At 35.2% G+C, this 19,786-nt stretch overlaps 1 protein-coding gene across 2 annotated transcripts in view; it reads left to right on the top strand.

The window, feature by feature from the left end:
* LOC112425526 (T-box transcription factor TBX15-like) overlaps positions 1-12,908 on the top strand; it is a 581,798-nt gene extending 568,890 nt beyond the window's left edge. For both annotated transcript variants that reach the window (XM_071094759.1, XM_071094760.1), the window contains one exon: positions 12,400-12,908. In XM_071094759.1, the coding sequence (XP_070950860.1) occupies positions 12,400-12,440 (41 nt within the window). In that variant the 3' untranslated portion in view covers positions 12,441-12,908. The remainder of the gene's footprint in view (positions 1-12,399) is intronic.
* The last annotated feature ends 6,878 nt before the right edge of the window (positions 12,909-19,786 follow it).

Here is a 19,786-nt window from a genome sequence, read left to right as displayed (position 1 = left end):
ATGTGAATTTTGAGGGTACACAAACATTCAGAACATAGCAGTCTCTTGTCAAGACTTTGTTGATGAAGGAAGCAGTATTTTACTTTACACTCTTTACATATAGACAAACACTCCTTAGATTTAGAGAAATTGACCCTTGAATCCTTTCAGATAGTATAAGTAGACCCCTAACAGTAATGGTTACTTTTTGTTTTTCCATTTTTAACTAAAGATCCCAAATCTCAGGTAGATAATCTAGTCTGCCTTTCTTGCTTTTCTTTCTTTCTTTTTCTTTCTTTCATTGCTTGCTTTTCTTTCTTTCTTTCTTTCTTTCTTTCTTTCTTTCTTTCTTTCTTTCTTTCTTTCTTTCTTTCTTTCTTTCTTTTCTTTGTTTCTTGCTTTCTTGCTTTCTTGCTTTCTTTCTTTCTTTCTTTCTTTCTTTCTTTCTTTCTTTCTTTCTTTCTTTCTTTCTTTCTCCTTCCTTCCTTCCTTCCTTCCTTCCTTCCTTCCTTCCTTCCTTCCTTCCTTCCTTCCTTCCTTCCTTCCTTCCTTCCTTCCTTCTCTGTGATTGCAGTGGTACAATCACAGCTCGCTGCAACCTCTTCCTCCTGGATTCAAGTGATTCTCCCATATCAGTCTCCCAAGTAGCAAGGACTACAGGCACAGGCCACCATGCCTGGCTAATTTTTGTATTTTTTGTAGAGATGAGGTTTCACTATGTTGCCCAGGCTGATCTAGAACTCCTGAGCTCAAGCAATCTCCCTGTCTCAGCTTCCCAAATTGCTGGGATTACAGATATCAGCCACCGTGTCTGGCCTATTTGTTTACTATTGTTAAAAAAAATGAAATCTCACTGTGTTTTCCAGACTACAGTGCAGTGGCTATTCACAGATGCAATCATAGTGCACTGCAGCCTCAAACTCTTGGCCTCAAACAATCTTCCTCAGCCTCCCAAGTAGCTGAGACTATAGGCACGCATCACCGCCTCCAGCTTATTTACTGAATCTGTGTTTATCATAATATTATTTCTGCTTTGTTATATGATAAAAGTATTAACAATATCATATTTTTCTATATTCCAATGAATGTTACATATTTATAATCTTATTTTATTCTCTCATTAATGGTGGACGATAGATTGCTTAGTTTTTATATCACCATTTGAGACAAAATGAAATTATAGATATTTCTTTCAACTCAAACTTATATCCATATTGGGGGGACAGTCTCTTACACATTATTATGGATGAGGAGAATGTCTAAGTGCTGTCATGGATGAAGTGCCTTGGTGTACTGGTGCAAATAAAAACTGTATTGCTATTTCATTACACACTCACTTAGTGTTGGCTCTGAAAAGTGGGGCTGAAGCGAAATCCACCCACTATGCTGAGCTTTAGATGTTGTACCTAGCCATTATGTTTTGCTAAATAGAAGCACCTCACGCTAAGTATATACATGAAATAGCAGGGAATGATAAATGGCTTGGATAGCTGCATATTATCTTGGAAGGGGAATGACAAGATGGTGAAGGATAAAGCGGTGTGAAGAAGAGTTATTCAGTTGTTCATACATGAGTGGGCACAAAGTAGATGACCTTTGATTCACATGTTAACACACCAATAACTATTTAACATGGCAGAAGAATTAAAGAGCCATGCAGATACAATAACCCATCCAATTGATTTCAATCTGCCCCTTTCATCAACTGTCAGAGTATGAATAAAATTGCCATGATTGCCAAGGGTGGAGGCTATGTATATTGCAAGAGCTTAGCCTTCTGTTTTCCAAGATGAATTTAGCTGCCGTTATTGTCAAATGTCAAAACTTGCAGTAACATAAATCAATACTGATTTCCTCACTGGACATCATTTTTAGATGAGGCCAACCAGTCATTTAATGGTTAGTTCATTACATCAGATAGTTTATACCCTGAAAAAGCAGTGCAGTTGACCTATGAAGAATGTGGGGGTTAAGAGTATTGAACTTCCTACTTCATTAAAAATCCATATACATCTTTTGATTCCCCAAAAATGTAACCACTAATAGCTTACTGTTGACTGGAAGCCTTACTAATTACATGAACATTGATTAACATATATTGTGTATGTTATATGTATTATATACTGTATTCTTAAAATAACCTAGAAAAAAGAAAATGTTATTAAGAAAATTATAGGGAAGAGAAAATGTATTTACTTTTCATTAAGTGGAAGTGGATAATCATAAAGGTCTTTATTCTTATATTCACAATGAGTAGGACAAAGAGAAGCTGCAAGAGAAAGGGTGGATCTTGCTATCTCAGTGGTGGTAGGTGGCAGAGGGCAAAGAATATTAGTGTATAAATGGACTTACACAGTTCAAACCTGTGTTGTTCAATGGCCAACTGTAATTATCATTAACTGGGATAAACATGATAGATGTTCCAGATATGGGTTAGCTTTTCCTATTAATACTGTTATGGCAGAACCATAATCTAAGCTCTTATAAAATGTTGTGTCTCACCTGTGATGTATTGGCAACCCGAGCCCCCTGAGCTAGAGGGTCTCAGTCTGAAGGGGAAATCATTATATGGTATGATGTCCAACAAGACCAAAGAAACACTTCATGGCAGAAGAAAAATTGCAGCTGGCACATGACCATTGGATCTGGTAGTCTTATCACAACGGCCAGAAACCTGTAGCCTGATGAGCTAACATAAGCTTTCTGACCTCTGTACTATGGAAATTTTGGACTAGATAATTTTTTGTGTGTGAGTGGGTTTTACAGTGTTTTAGAGTATATTTATTAGAATTACTAGATCACAAAATCTTCTCGCTAGTTTTCAGGGTCACCCTAACCCAAATGTGAAAACCAAAAACATTTCCAGACATTGCTAAATGTACCCTGTGGGATGGGGGAAGGAATGGCAAACCTACTCCCATGTGTGTGTGTGTATATGTATATATGCATACATATATATGTGTATATATATGCACACACATGTAATATATGTGTGTGTATGTATGTGTATATATGTAGTGTATACATATATATGTATACATAATATATTCTAATACTGTTCCCACTGAGGATACAGAATCATATAACATTAACTGACTTATGTACATGTGTGATGTGTGTGTGAATATACACACAATATACACACATGTAAATATATATGGGTAGAATATTAGAATATATGGGTCCAGGAACCAGTGAATATAGAAATGGCCCTAGTTACTATCTTACCCACTGACCTACTTGAATAATTTGTTACTCTGGACTTTATGGGTTTACTCTGGCTCCCAGAGTAAACACAACTCTATTGAAGAGTGTACTAGTCCATTTTCACACTGCTATAAAGATAATATCTGAGACTGGGTAAATTACAAATCAAAGAAGTTTAGTTGGTTCACATATCCACATGGCTGGAGAGGCCTCAGGAAACTTACAATCATGGTGAGGGGTGAAGAAGGAGCAAGCACCTTCTTCACAAGGCCTCAGGAGAAATAGAGAGAACAAGGGAAACTGCTATCTTTATACTACCATATTTTGTGAGAACTCACTCACTGTCATGAGAACAACATAGGAGAAAGCATCTCCATGAGCTAATCACCTCCCACCAGGTCCCTCCTGTGACACAAGGGGATTACCATTCGAGACGAGATTTGAGTGGGGACACAGAGCCATGTCAAAGAGTATAGTAAAAGCCCCATTAAACTTTAAGCTAGAGTTACACTGGGTTCCTCAGGTAGTAAGACTAACAAGAAAGAAAGGAGTCACCATTGTGAAAGGGATAATGAACTCAACATTAGGAAGAGGTAGGACCGAGGTGATAAAATTGGAACACAGAAGAATGAGTTTTTTACCCAGATCATCTATTTGGATATCTCTTGGTAAGTTTTCACCCAATTTTGATGATAAAAAGATAAATACCGTAGGATATGGTGACCAGGATCTGACCTCCTCAGGGATGAGAGTCTCGATTACTCCACACATTAAGCTACCTAGCACATAAGCAGATGTGCTAACCAAGAGTGGAAGGAGCCTAGAATGATTTACAGAAGAAGGAGGTGATGAATATTCACTGTAATCCTGAGAACAGCTATAGTATAGGCCTGAAACTCATCCCATTAATCTTCCTCAGATGTTTCTCAGGAAAAGAGATTAATGAGAATTCCGAAAGAGCTGTTTTTCCCAGATCCTATGAATTTACCATATGAAACAAGTGAACATGAACAGCACACTGGATGGACTGTGGTACAAAACCCAGATCTGCCCTTCAGGAGTGAGGCACTCAAACTCTAGGGGTTTGGGTTGCCAATAGCCCAGATCTCAGACCATAGCAGAAAATTGCACTTAGCCAAAGAGAGCTGCTTCACCCTAGGTTTCACACTCTATCCAGGGGCAAACTGCATCCAATAACTGGTCAATGTGAGTGTAGAAAGACTTTTTCTCCTTGCCTCAACCTGGGACAAGTTTTAAGGGCCACCCCTGCTTCAGTGCTTCTCCTAAGATGAACTGTGACCTCTTTTTCAAATGCAATGGAGTGTAACTTCTGCCCAGTTCTTCTTCCTTCACTCCCTTGCAACAGTTTTCCCAAGAACACTGTCTTTCCTAAAGCTCCTCCTCCCATCTTTACTATGGGAAAGCTAACCTAAGACATAGATATATATCAGAATATTTCTTTCATGTCACACTGAATAATTTGTCTATGTGGATAAAGAAGGGTGAGTTTTATATAAAAAAGTTGGAATTGGGCCTCCAGTGTTCAAACTAAGTAGTGTATTACAATTGTAGTTAAGAGTTTCTCTAACAAAAAAGAAAATGAAAAAAAGTCATAATTTTATAATTTAACACAAAATATTGTATAATCATCAAGGTCTGAAGTTAGAGTGCTAATTATAATAACTTTCCTCTGAAATTTAACTGAAATGAGGTAGAAATTGTGAATTATTAATTTGTTCTAAAAGATTGTTCCCCGAGTTATGCCTTGTGGTTACTAACTCAGTTTTTACTCTATGTTGAGTCTCTGTAAATAGGGAAGCAAAATTGAAATATATCTAAGAATAGGAAATGGTTGAGAATCTCACTTGTATCAATAACAGAATCTCTTAATTAGATATTTACCTATAGTTTTTTATTACATTGAATATGTATTTATACTTCTGAAATATTTGAAGATATATATATTCATTAGAAATCATATCATTTTTGGAAAAAATTTAGCATTTTTAATATAATGAGGGAGAGGTATATTATTCGCACTTTAAGCTAAATTTTGAAATGTATTTCTCTCCTACAAATCTCTATAGTTTAAACTATTTTATGCTTGTAAAATGAATTTTGAAACCTGTAGATATCAAACTCAATTATCTTAAAATTGATCTTAAACATGGACAATTGAGATCTCTGTGGGTCCAATGCAAGAATTTTCAGGTATTGATAACGTGTCTCAGAATTATTCAAACATATTTACTTTCCCCAGCAAAGAATTGGCCTGAGAGCTTTTGGAGGTGTTTGTAGGCTCCATAAATGAAGAAAACACTGTATTTCTACACATTAACATGCGGAATGTAGCAACATGTTACAATGGAATCTCCAAAGTTGTTCCCAATAATCCTTTATTATATCTAAATCATGATTGTACTATTCTTTTGAATAAACTAAAATTATATACTTATAGTTAAAAAATAAATTTAAATAGAATTGAAAACATAGACATTCGAAGAAGTAATTGAGCATAGCAAAACTCAGTTCATTATCTGAAGTTGGCAAGGATATTTCATTGCATACATCATTTAGAGACTAATTCACTGCAGTGAATCTATAAATTTAATTGCTCTTAAACTGTTAATGGAATGAAAGAAAAAAATTTTTAAAAAAATTTGTTTTCAACAAATATCTATGCTATGGTGCACAGAGCTGGTGAACCCTTTAGTCCCAGCAAGGATATATTCACATTTGACTGAGCTGATATCTTTTACCTTCTGTAAGCTCAAAAATGGGATAACACAAACAACAAAAAGATTTACTTGATTTTAACAATGAATCCATTTTCATTTCATTTGAAAGCTCCATAATAGATTTAACAGTACATAAACTAGACACTGGAATATAATAAATCACTTGTTGCCAATATTTGAATTCATAATTACATTGCTTTGGGAGTCAATTTAAAAATAAAATAAATTGAAAAAAAACAGGTTCAGTGTCCTAGAAAGCTAAGTCAATATCAAACCTTGGTTACAAACCAGAACTTGCAATTTACATATGAGGTATAAGATAGAAATAATTCGTGAAGTACATTAATTACTCGTACCAACATTGGACAAACTACCTAACATACCCATCTTTTTCAGATGTATCTATATTATCAAAGAAGAAGTCAATTAAGAACGCTTTAGATTAACCAGGTCATCTAGGACTCTGGTGCAATAAAAAAAAAAAAAAATCTAAGTCCTTGTCTTAAAATATTTATAATTTAAAATGGAAGATTTACATAAGCATTTAAATATCAAAATTATAGACAAAGAAACTTAGATATGATAAATAGATATATGGAGAGATAGATAGATAGATAGATAGATAGATAGATAGATAGATAGATAATAGATAGATGTGGGTGTTATTGAATACGTACTTTTCAGGAAACTTTCTAAGCAACTTAAATTTTTAACTTAAGTCCTCACCAAATTCTGCGATATTATTAGTATTTAATAAATGAATTTGAGATTAAGAAAAGTTAGCAAATTTGATAAAATTCCAATTGTTAGGAAGTGATGGGTGAGAAAGTCCAACACAGGCCTGCTTGCCTGCCTTCAAAGCCAAGACTCCACCATTACGCATGCTACATTTCCTTTCTTTAAACAGGATGTTACTTTTAAGGCTAAAATGCTAAAATCACTTGAAAGAAGCCTTACATAATTTTCTGGAGATCTTTGCTATGCCCCCAGATTTTGGGTAGCTCAGAGGTACAGTGTAGAGCTCTGCATTGCTTCCTAAACATACCAGGTAATTTTGTTACAGATGATCCATCATCCACAATATGAGAGCACTTACAGAACTCGCCCATGGCTATAATTTAAGGCAAAGGTAAAATATCTGTTGCTAAAGGCAAATAAACATCACAGGGAATTAACTTCACTTTTGCTTGCAGCTCAAGCTGCCCCAGTCTACGAGAATAAAGAAGAGTAATTAAAATGACGTGATCTGCAAAATCAGAAGCTAGCTTTTCATGGCTTTTCTCACATGAAAAGCCATAATTTACACTGTAGCTATTCAGTCTGTTTTACCTTCTCTTCAGGATGCCAGCAGCAAATTAAAAAAAAAAATTATTTGAAATGATTTTAGATGTACATGAAATTGTGAGAAATGATATGGAGAAGAACTGTATACCACTCAGGAAGTTTCTCTCAATTGCAACATTTTGCATAACTGTAATATAATATCAGTACCATAAAACGAACATTGATCCACTGACTATAATCAGATTTTGCCAAATTTACCTGTCTTATTTTGTCTGTGTGTTTGTATCTAGTTGTATAAAATTTTATTTCATTTATAGATTTTGTGTGACCACCATCATAGTCACAAAGGTTTCCTCACAATTGTAACATTATTTTTATATAATTGTATAATCGTATGTATACATATACCACATCAAACTTTTATAGCCAGAGCCACATCCTTCTCTGCCCTATTCCACTAATCTGTTTTCCATCTCTATATTATTGCTATTTTCAGAATGTTATATAAGTGTAATTACAGGAATACAACATTTTGAGACAGGCTTTTTTCAGTCAGCATAATTCCCTTGAGATTCATTCAAGTTGTTGCTTGTATCAATAACTTCTTAAATTTTTTAAATGTATTTTTGATATTTTTAATTGACATAAAGTTGTATATATTTATCACATGCAACATGGTGTTTGGAGGTGTGTGTGTATATATATATATATATATATATATATATATATATATATATCGCAAAAAGACTAAATTTAGCTAATTAACATGTGCAGTACCTCACATGATTATCATTTTTGTGGTAGAAAATTTTAGTTATGCAGGAGGATTAAGTTCAAGATATCTAGTACACAACATGATGATCATAGTTAATAATAATATATTGTGATTTTTTCTTGTTGAGTAGTATAGTATAGTATGTATGCATCACATTTTGTTTAACTTTCACCTGTTTAAGGCTATTTTGGTTGTTTCCACTTTTGAGCTATTACACGTAAATTTGCTTTGAACATTAATGTACAGATTTTTGTGAGCCTGTTTTCATTTCTCTGTAATAAATGCCCAGGAGTGTGATTATGCTGGTTTTTACAGCATTTTCAATTTCATTTTTTTTTAAAAGAAATTGCCAAACCGTTTTCCAGATAAACTGTACCCTTTTACATACCACCAGTAATGTAAGAGTGATGCAGTTTTTCTTTATCTTGTTAAGGACTTGATCTTATTTCCATGTTTTATGTTAGCTGTTCTGACAGATGTGTAGTGATATTACATTGTGGCTTGAATTTGCGTTTTATTAATAGGTAAGGATGTTGAACACGTTTTCATGCAATTACTTGCCATTAGCGAAATGTCTTTTTCTATACTTCCCATTGTTTGATTTGATAATTTGTGTATTTACTCTTTTTATTTATTTATTATTATTATACTTTAAGTTCTAGGGTACATGTGCATAACGTGCAGGTTTGTTACATATGTATACTTGTGCCATGTTGCCGTGCTGCACCCATCAACTCGTCAGCACCCATCAACTCATCATTTACATCAGGTATAACTCCCAATGCAATCCCTCCCCCCTCCCCCCTCCCCATGATAGGCCCCAGTGTGTGATGTTCCCCTTCCCGAGTCCAAGTGATCTCATTGTTCAGTTCCCACCTATGAGTGAGAACATGCGGTGTTTGGTTTTCTGTTCTTGTGATAGTTTGCTAAGAATGATGGTTTCCAGCTGCATCCATGTCCCTACAAAGGATACAAACTCATCCTTTTTGATGGCTGCATAGTATTCCATGGTGTATATGTGCCACATTTTCTTAATCCAGTCTGTCACTGATGGACATTTGGGTTGATTCCAAGTCTTTGCTATTGTGAATAGTGCCGCAATAAACATACGTGTGCATGTGTCTTTATAGCAGCATGATTTATAATCCTTTGGGTATATACCCAGTAATGGGATGGCTGGGTCATATGGTACCTCTAGTTCTAGATCTTTGGGGAATTGCCATACTGTTTTCCATAATGGTTGAACTAGTTTACAATCCCACCAACAGTGTAAAAGTGTTCCTATGTCTCCACATGCTCTCCAGCACCTGTTGTTTCCTGACTTTTTAATGATCGCTATTCTAACTAGTGTGAGATGGTATCTCATTGTGGTTTTGATTTGCATTTCTCTGATGGCCAGTGATGATGAGCATTTTTTTCATGTGTCTGTTGGCTGTGTGAATGTCTTCTTTTGAGAAATGTCTGCTCATGTCCTTTGCCCACTTTTTGATGGGGTTGTTTGTTTTTTCTTGTAAATTTGTTTGAGTTCTTTGTAGGTTCTGGATATTAGCCCTTTGTCAGATGAGTGGATTGCAAAAACTTTCTCCCATTCTGTAGGTTGCCTGTTCACTCTGATGGTAATTTCTTTTGCTGTGCAGAAGCTCTTTAGTTTAATTAGATCCCATTGTCAATTTTGGCTTTTGCTGCCGTTGCTTTTGATGTTTTAGACATGAAGTCTTTGCCCATGCCTGTGTCCTAAATGGTACTACCTAGGTTTTCTTCTAGGATTTTTATGGTATTAGGTCTAACATTTAAGTCTCTAATCCATCTTGAATTAATTTTCGTATAAGGAGTAAGGAAAGGATCCAGTTTCAGCTTTCTACTTATGGCTAGCCAATTTTCCCAGCACCATAAAATACTGGCAAACCGGATTCAGCAGCACATCAAAAAGCTTATCCACCATGATCAAGTGGGCTTCATCCCTGGGATGCAAGCCTGGTTCAACATTCGCAAATCAATAAACATAATCCAGCACATAAACAGAACCAAAGACAAGAACCAAATGATTATCTCAATAGATGCAGAAAAGACTTTTGACAAAATTCAACAGCCCTTCATGCTAAAAACGCTCAATAAATTCGGTATTGATGGAACGTACCTCAAAATAATAAGAGCTATTTATGACAAACCCACAGCCAATATCATACTGAATGGGCAAAAACTGGAAAAATTCCCTTTGAAAACTGGCACAAGACAGGGATGCCCTCTCTCACCACTCCTATTCAACATAGTGTTGGAAGTTCTGGCCAGGGCAATCAGGCAAGAGAAAGAAATAAAGGGTATTCAGTTAGGAAAAGAAGAAGTCAAATTGTCCCTCTTTGCAGATGACATGATTGTATATTTAGAAAACCCCATTGTCTCAGCCCAAAATCTCCTTAAGCTGATAAGCAACTTCAGCAAAGTCAGGATACAAAATTAATGTGCAAAAATCACAAGCTTTCTTATACACCAGTAACAGACAAACAGAGGGCCAAATCATGAATGAACTTCCATTCACAATCGCTTCAAAGAGAATAAAATATCTAGGAATCCAACTTACAAGGGATGTAAAGGACCTCTTCAAGGAGAACTACAAACCACTGCTCAGTGAAATAAAAGAGGACACAAACAAATGGAAGAACATACCATGCTCATGGATAGGAAGAATCAATATTGTGAAAATGGCCATACTGCCCAAGGTTATTTATAGATTCAATGCCATCCCCATCAAGCTACCAATGAGTTTCTTCACAGAATTGGAAAAAACTGCTTTAAAGTTCATATGGAACCAAAAAAGAGCCCACATCTCCAAGACAATCCTAAGCCAAAAGAACAAAGCTGGAGGCATCACGCTACCTGACTTCAAACTATACTACAAGGCTACAGTAACCAAAACAGCATGGTACTGGTACCAAAACAGAGATATAGACCAATGGAACAGAACAGAGTCCTCAGAAATAATACCACACATCTACAGCCATCTGATCTTTGACAAACCTGAGAGAAACAAGAAATGGGGAAAGGATTCCCTATTTAATAAATGGTGTATTTACTCTTGAGTTTTAAGTGTTCTTTGTTTATTCTAGATATAAGTCTATCGTTGGATATGTGATTTGGAAATATTTTTTTCCCATAATGTTTCTTGATTTTCCATTCAGAGAGTAAACATCTTTTTAAAAATGAGGTCTATTCAGTTTTTTCCTTTAATGGATTGCAAGCAGCTAATTTTATTTCTTGAGTTATTATCCCCAAAGTGAGAAAAGACCCTGTGCCAATCATTCTCCTTGCTGATACGTAAAACAAGCAACCAGATTATTTTAGGAATATTTTTCTCCTAATGATCCTAAAGAAACAGAATTTTTAAAAAGTGTTGTGAAAAAAAAGTCCTGTCAATATTGCCCTGTTCTATAATGACTTGTAACGGATTCTAGTGTCATGTACCCTATAAAACTTTATTCTTACGAATACCCACGTTATGTATTATTTCTTCATATTTTCTAGCCTAGAAAACTAAAGAACCTACTAGAATGAGGAAGTAGGTCACTTAAAGGGCCCAGAATTAAGTGAATCACTTGTATTTTGGGGGAATTAAAGCTAATTGTTTCCAAAGCATTACATATCGCTAAATTACTAATACGTCTTTATTTAGGAAATGTAAAATCAGGCAACATCGGAAAGATACTTTCATGTCTCCCAGGAAAATTTTAACAGAAAGCTATATGTTATCCTTGACACTAGTCTTCCCCTAAATGTAGTTTGTTCTGTACAGTGTTACCAATGTTACATTCATAAGAATTAGATCTGACTGATACTTCCTTACTTAACCACTTCTGTTGATACCCCTTTGCTGACAGAATACATTTAAATCCTACAAAATGACAAGTGGGTCCCTTGCAACTCAGGAAATGCACCACATTTATCTAACGGCTTAAATAAAAAGCCAAGAGTCATTCTTGATTTTTAAAAATTTCCTCAATTCCTACATTCAATTATTGAGAAATTCTTATTAACACTACTTGCAAAACACATTTCAAACCTATCCACCTCTGTCTGTCTTCATGGGACACATAGTCCAAGGCATCATTATCTCTTTCCTACACTGCTGCCACGAGTCCTTTAATTGGCAACTTTTGTCTCCCTAAAACCCACAGGGATTGATCTCTTTAAAATATGAAATCAGGTCAACTACATCCCTGCTGCATTTCTTCCAGTGACTTTTCACTATGCAGAAGATTAAAGCCAGTCTTCTTACTAGCCTGAGAGTTTCTCCATGACCTGGCTTCTGCTTATCTCTCTGCCATCTCTTATCAACTCCATTCTTTGTCACTCTTTGTCAGCAAGGTTTATCCAGACTGGTCTTTCTTTTTCTTTTTAAGCTCATTTTTTTTTTTTTTTCAGATGCTGTTCCTCTGCCTGAAGTGTCTCTCAGCACCTGGTGAACCCAAATGTCATCTCCTCAGACAGGTCTTTTTTAACTCCTATCTGATGTTGCTCACATCCATTCCACTTGTTTGCTATCATAGGAGCTAGCTTCAATTTCTTTTGTCAAATGTAGCACTGCCTGGAATAACTGAACTTGTTTATTGTGAAATATCCACATAAGAATGTTAGTTCCTTAGTATCGTACAATGTATTTTTCTTTTTCACTGCTCTATTTCCAGAACCTGGGTTGTACCTGGAATATAGTATGCACTAACTGAACATTTGTTTAGTAAATAAATGCATTAATTTATCTATCTATATAACTAAATCTATCAAATATTCTTTAAAACATGAACCAAAGTTAATCTGAAACTCTTCCTGTGAAAAAAGTCGTGTATTATATGCCTTCAGCACACGATTTGTCATTATTTCCTTACTATACGATGCCCTTTGTCATGTGCTTTTTCTTTCCCATAGAGCTTTATATTCCTTCAGTTCCACCACCTTCCTCTGAAGAACTCTTATTTACCAGTTCTTGGACTAAATTAGGAAAACTATTTTGTGATCTTACAAGGTTTGAAATGCTAATCAGAAAAAAGTCAACTTTAGATTTTTTTTTTTAAAGTCAGTATCTCAGCTCTTTAGCTGCTTAAGAGTCAAAAGGTACATCATTATATTATAATATACTCATATTCATCAGGCTGAAATTTATTTGTCATGTTGTGACATGTCTTTCAAATTCAGGTTTGAAGAAGTTTCACCTGTCAGAATTTGGTTGAGGAAGGGGTGAAGGAATTTGAAGAATCTTCAAGCTCTGAAGTTCTTCTTAGTCACAGCTCATTGCTTGTAACCTTATTTCTCACTGGGTATGCATTTTTGTTACCCTCCCTCTTTTTGTTTTAGTGCCAACATGCTGGGCCAGCTGTTTCACCATTATTTAAATTAGGGTACCACTATCCATGCAGTAGAGATGTGAACACAGAAAAAAACACTTTTTTAAAATATCAGTGTCAGAAAGAATGAGATATTTATAAGAACAAATAAGGAAGTAAAGAAAATTGGTTTTTAAAAATTGTTGTGTATATATATAGTTTTGAGAGCAAAGTGCCTTATGTCAGCAGCCTGCTTTACTTGGAAAACCTTTGACAGTCCTTATGCTTTGGTTGCCTAATGGTATTCTGTCAGGAGTAAATTGAGTTTCTGGTAACAGATTTGCTTTAAAACAGCATAAAACCTAATGACCACGTCAAGCTATGTTTGCCAGGATAATTGCCTAAATTTGGATTTCTGATTCTCTCGCTCAATCAAAGACCATGCATTGAATGTTGGCAGATCAAACAATGAACTTATTGTGCATTTTGTGGGTAGATACAGACTGAGTCGCAGGCTTCTCTCCTCTCAGACCTCTGATTATTTTAGCAGTGATAACGGCCCCAGCATTTTCCAACCTGATATTGCATTAAAGAGCACAAAACTTAAAAACTATAGTATGAAAAATGTTAGGGATAAACCAACTTAAAGATGGCCTTTTGGGGGGAATAAAAGACTTATTAGCTATGTGCTACACTCAGTTTTTAATGAAAACTATTATTATACTTTAGAGGAAAAAAGTTACATTTGAATGCTAGCAGATGATAAAAATGTGAACCTATTTAACCTCAGTTCCTAAAAAGGCGTCTTTTCTCCTCTTGCATTTATTCTCAGAGTCATTAATACTTCCTTTGTACTTTCTGTTATGTCTTCCACCATTCTTCTTTTGTTTTTAATTCCATGTTTATCTTCAGTAACATTTATATTTGTCATCAAGTGTACATTTACAAAGTATGATTTTATGTCATGATTTGTGTTTTAAAGAAGCATATTTAAAGCCAGCTTAAAGCTTTGAGACAAGCTTCAATTCTAACTCTTTCACTGTGCCTCTAATTTTTTTCTTTAACATTTACTGGCTCATAGGAATTATTTCTTTTCCTGGGTTGGAAATATGACTTCACCCATATAGCCTACAAATGTACATATTCAGTGGCATCTTTCCATGGTTTCTCTTCACTTGGTTGATTTTAAATCATCCGATATATACACTCCTGTTGCCTCCTCCATCTCAAACACGAATAGGCACCCCTTTGCATATATTACCACCAGTCATTTTTCGTTTATTCCAACCCAAGTAATGTTTCATTTTTTTTCCTTTAGCTCTAATATAGAATCATCTCCCATTGATATTTTGATTATTCTTTTGATGGTATTACTTGGCTTTCATTTTCAGAAGTCCCACCACAGGGAGCAAAAGCATTTCCCATGCAAAATTATATAAAAACATGGATAGAGAAAATGAAAACAAGTGGAGCTCAGAATCACATTCATAGAAAATTAGTTCCTTGAAGAAAACAACTTATTTAGGATCTCAGCAACTTACATCTAGACTCCTGTAAAAAGGATCTTATTAATAGTTTCTTATTTATTTTGAGGAGGAGGAGGAGGAGGAGAAGGAGGAAGAGGAGGAGAAGAAGAAGACGACGGGGAAGAAATAATAATCAAACATTGCATGGAGCAAAGTCTTTGGTTCACTAGGGCCTAAGACTGGTTCTTAAAATTTGCAGATTCAGAAATTTTGTCAATGTGTCTAGGGATTGTTTCAGTAATGATGCTTGTCAAATCAAGAATATAGGACCTATTATGTTCATTAAATATGAATATTTATTGATTTACAAAACCCATGTTATCAGCTAGATTACTTTCTGCCTCTTATTAACCTCGTTAACCCTGGCTGGACCACCTCAAAAAAACTTTGAGTTACAACTCAAAGTTTGTAACTGTCAAAATAATCTTTCTTTTTTTTTTTTTCCTTTCATATTAATTCACTGACTTCCACAGGTTTTTCTGCTCTCTTTAATTTGTGAGTATTATTGCCTTTATTCCACTTATGCTATTCTAGTAAGTACTACTTCTTCACCATTTCCACAAACTCTTCCAACATTTAGAGGCCTTGATATCGTTATTGAAAATGTGGTCTGTGTGCGTGTGCGAGACGGGAAGCGGGGTGCGGGGGGGCGGTCTCGTGCTCATGTGTAGGAGTGAATGATGTTGAAGGTCGTGAGGAAGATGTGTGGATTTCTCAACTAACTAAGCCCCAGTTAATTGGGGAATCGAGAGACAACGTCCTCCTGTCTTATAATATTATATTGTCTCTCGATTCCTTATTTTGGCCTTCATCTGGGTTTTATTTATTTATTTATTTTTATTTATTTATTCATTTATTTTTTTGAGACGGAGTCTCGCTCTGTTGCCCAGGCTGGAGTGCAGTGGCGCGATCTCGGCTCACTGCAAGCTCCGCCTCCCGGGTTCACGGCATTCTCCTGCCTCAGCCTCTGGAGTAGCTGGGACTACAGGAGCCCGCCACCACGCATGGCTAATTTTTGTATTTTTGGTAGAGACGGGGTTTCACCATGTTGGCCAGGATGGTCTCGATCTTCTGACCTTGTCATCCGCCCGCCTCGGCCTCCCAAAGTGCTGGGATTACAGGTGTGAGCAACTGTGCCCGGCCGGACTTTGTTATGTTCTAACCTATGGCTCAAGTTCTTATCAAAATGTATTTTCCTACAAAAACTTTAATTTCTCAAAAAGAATTTCAGTGAATGTGAAAAACAAGGCTTCCAGATACTAATGAATTTGAAGTAAAAAAAGGGAATTCGATGGTCTTAAGAAATTTATTGTTGCACCAATCTGATAAATGCTCCCCCGTTCCGGTGATACCAATGCCGACCAGATGGCGTCTTTTTCCCTTTGTCAGTTTTCCTGAAAAGTTGATATTTAATTCCTGCTTTTGTAGCATTTGTACATACTTCAGCACATGCCTCTACTTCTTTTTACTTGACGTATTTTTCCTCTGGAAACACTAAGGTGTGTTCCAGCACTGAGGATACTCTTATTTTCGTCCTGATATTTTCCAGTTCTCTTCATTTACACAATTGTAGACATTGTTTTGTGATAGATGACTCAGTGAAATAGCAGCACTCCTTCATTATATATTATTATTCACTTAAATATCACAAAGCAACTCATTTTCAATCTCTAGAGGAAATTCTTGTAATTTTTTCTGTGCTGACGACACTATAGGTTCTTCAGGCATTATTTTAAACTTTCTATTCCACAGAAAGCCCTAGCAGTGGTTCTTCGTGGCTTCTTATTTTAAATCACATCACAATACCATGAGTCCACAATGATAATATGCAAAATATGTTCCAGGAAACATATTCTCAAAACTATAATGAGCATGTTTCTGACATTATTTGTAATCATCAGAAAAAAATTCTTGTCATATAATAAAATTGTTATTTTATATTTTATATGTGGTATGTATTATGTGTGCATATATGTATGTATTTATAGCCTACGTTACATTTCCTAAAGTGCATTTATATACTATTGAAAAATGGTGTATTTACTTGTTTCCCTTTAGCTCTGGGAATCAAGATAACAAGGTCTACATTATGGATTTGTTTGACCAGTTTTAAACCATTGAAACATTCTACCAGAAAAACAGTCACACTCCAACTCTCATTTTCTAATCTTTCTTTGTATCTTTTCTTTGTACTTGAAGCCTTCTTTGAAGTGGGTGTAAGGGATATAAAGGTTAAGAGGAGACAGAAAACCTAATGCTTTAAAGTTCACTTATCATTTATCCAACATAAGTTCTCAAGAAAAGACAGCTCACTGAATGCTTATCAGTCATTTCTATTGTTTGATATGTTGGCACCCAATTAACTAGGGATTCAAGAGTTCAGTTAAACTTCAAAAAAAGAAAAACAAGATTTTTTTTTTTCTGCACTTGGGACACTCTCCTATAGAGATCTATTTTATAACATCATATGTATGCATTTTAAAAAATTTCAATTTTATTCGCTTTGTAAAAATTAAACATCTGAACTAATGGTACCTAGTAATACTCACAGTAGCCTTAAGGTAGAAGCGAAGTATTTGTAATAGAGGCCAAGTTGGGCAACCCAGCTGGTGTGAGTAAGTTCAATTACTAAAATCTTCAGTGCCATGATGTTCAAGGTCTAATTAATGCCTGTGAGAAATGAATATTTCCTGGAGATTCACTTGCTTGAAATAATTCAATCCCTCAAAGGTATTAAGAATGGGTAATCTCAGATGGAGCTAGGTCAGGGATCATAATGTCAGTTTTCATTGTTCAATTTAATTAATTTAGAAGTCCTACACTTGTTGAACAAAACTACTAGGTGAAATGTAATCAGTTGTAATGTTTATTATCACCAACATATTTTATTTACTTGAGATTTTCATGTTCCCTGTACATGAGTGTCAGGATTTTTTCTTTCTCATGCTTCTCCAGAGGAGTCTGCTGGTCCCATCTTGGACTTATCCTTTTGAGTATTTTTGTGGCCAGATTTCAAAGGAGGATACATGGAGCATGACACATATTAATGAATGGTTCACTTATGGATATGTCTTATTTCCAATATTTTCAGTATATTTAAAATGGAACTTTTCTTGTGCCAAGAAATGATCATGATAGCTAGTAGACTTGGATCTTTGTTCCAATTCTATACAGTTACTCCTTCCTGAAACGAAATGTATCAATCCAGATACTGCACCTTAATATGGCTTCTTTAGTGTCCTGTGATACCTTCTGGGTCCCGGAAAAGAAATCCAACAATAATTCTCGAGTATACACTAATTTATGTGCTGAACCTAAGTATGATTTGATTAACAGAGGTTGCATACAACTTACAGCATGATTTTTGTTTTGTTTTGTTTTTGTTGTTGTCGTTGTTTTGTTTTTCGAGATTGAGTCTCACTCTGTTGCCCAGGCTGAAGTACAGTGGCACCATCTCGACTCACTGCAACCTTTGTGCCCTGGCCTCAATGATCCTCCCAACCTCAGCCTCCCTCGTAGCTGGGACTACCGGCGCGTGCCACCACACTCAGCTATATTTATTTATTTATTTATTTATTTATTTATTTATTTATTTGGGTACAGGCTGGGTCTTGCCATGTTGCCCAGTGTTATCTTGAACTCCTGGGCTTAGGTGATCTGCCTGCCTCGGCCTCCCAAAGTGCTATGATTACAGGTGTGAGCCACCGTGCCTAGAAAACAGCATTGATTTTTTTTCTTTGCTTTTCTTTTCCTTTTCTTTCCTTTCTCTTATTTTTTCTAGCTGCCAAGAGACCCAAACAAAATTGAAGTTTAATTTTTACAATTGTATTTGACACCTATAGTTGAAATTTTGAGTAGACTATTTCAAGCTTGAATGCACCCATTATAAAGGACATTAGGATAGAAAATTAAGTAACCTGACATGGTATGCAGACATTTGGTAGTAGCTATAATACATTTATATTAAATAAATACAGTATGATGTTAGCTAAGTGGCCTATGAAAATAACTTTTAGCAAATAGAGGGTATTTCCCTATAAAGCAACTTCTCCAGTTACACATTCCTGAAATTGGCGAGACAATTCATTGCAAATGTAATCTTCAACATTTTACATGTGTTTTTCATATTTTTGTTTTCTTCCAACTTGTATAGGCTGATTACTTATTTTATAACTTAATTAAATCTACACAGAATGTGAACCTAGGTGTGAGTTTAAAAAAAAAAAAAAACCCTGATACTAAAGGTAGTGATCAGAACATAGAGTGAAAAAAATACAAAATTATTAAAGTATTGAAATGATGATCAATATTTAAACCTTGGCAAACTTAAATATTAAAATGTATTAAATACCTTAAAACTCTAGTTCTGTTTTATCTTTCAATATTTCATTATTTATCTTTCAATATTCCAAACAAATAAATGTATAGTAATTAATACTACAAAAATTTAAATACAATATGTAATAAGTAGGCTATATTATCTAGAAAATCAAGTTTAAAAAAAAGAGGCATAAATATTCACTTCAGAATTATGCACCTCTCTCATCTCCAACAGAAAGAGAAATTTTACTCTCAGACTATCCTTACCATGGAAGGACACATTCTTCTCTTGCAAGAGTATCTTTTTTTGACTGCTGAATATGGCTTCAGTATTGGAAACACTATATCACTGAGAATGATGTTTTTGTTATTCTGTTTCCAACCCTGGTCTCCCTTAGAGATACCTAAACCTAAGACTGGCTAGTTGCTATCTTTCTCCTAAACATTAGGTATCCTGGAACTTATCCTAACACCTTCATAATTCCGAATTGTTATGTAAAGAGAATCTTCCTTCAAAGATAATTTGTAAATGGATTGAGATATTACTAAATATACACATTTGATTAGAACACAAACATGTGAAAACTAGATAACACTGTAGAAATTAATCCCATAGAATCAACCAAGTGTCACTCTTAATTTTAC

Source organism: Macaca nemestrina, chromosome 4, assembly GCF_043159975.1.
Source record: "Macaca nemestrina isolate mMacNem1 chromosome 4, mMacNem.hap1, whole genome shotgun sequence".
Classification (NCBI taxonomy): Eukaryota; Metazoa; Chordata; class Mammalia; order Primates; family Cercopithecidae; genus Macaca; species Macaca nemestrina.
Note: the sequence above shows the minus strand (reverse complement) of the source record. Positions and strands in the feature narration are given on the sequence as shown.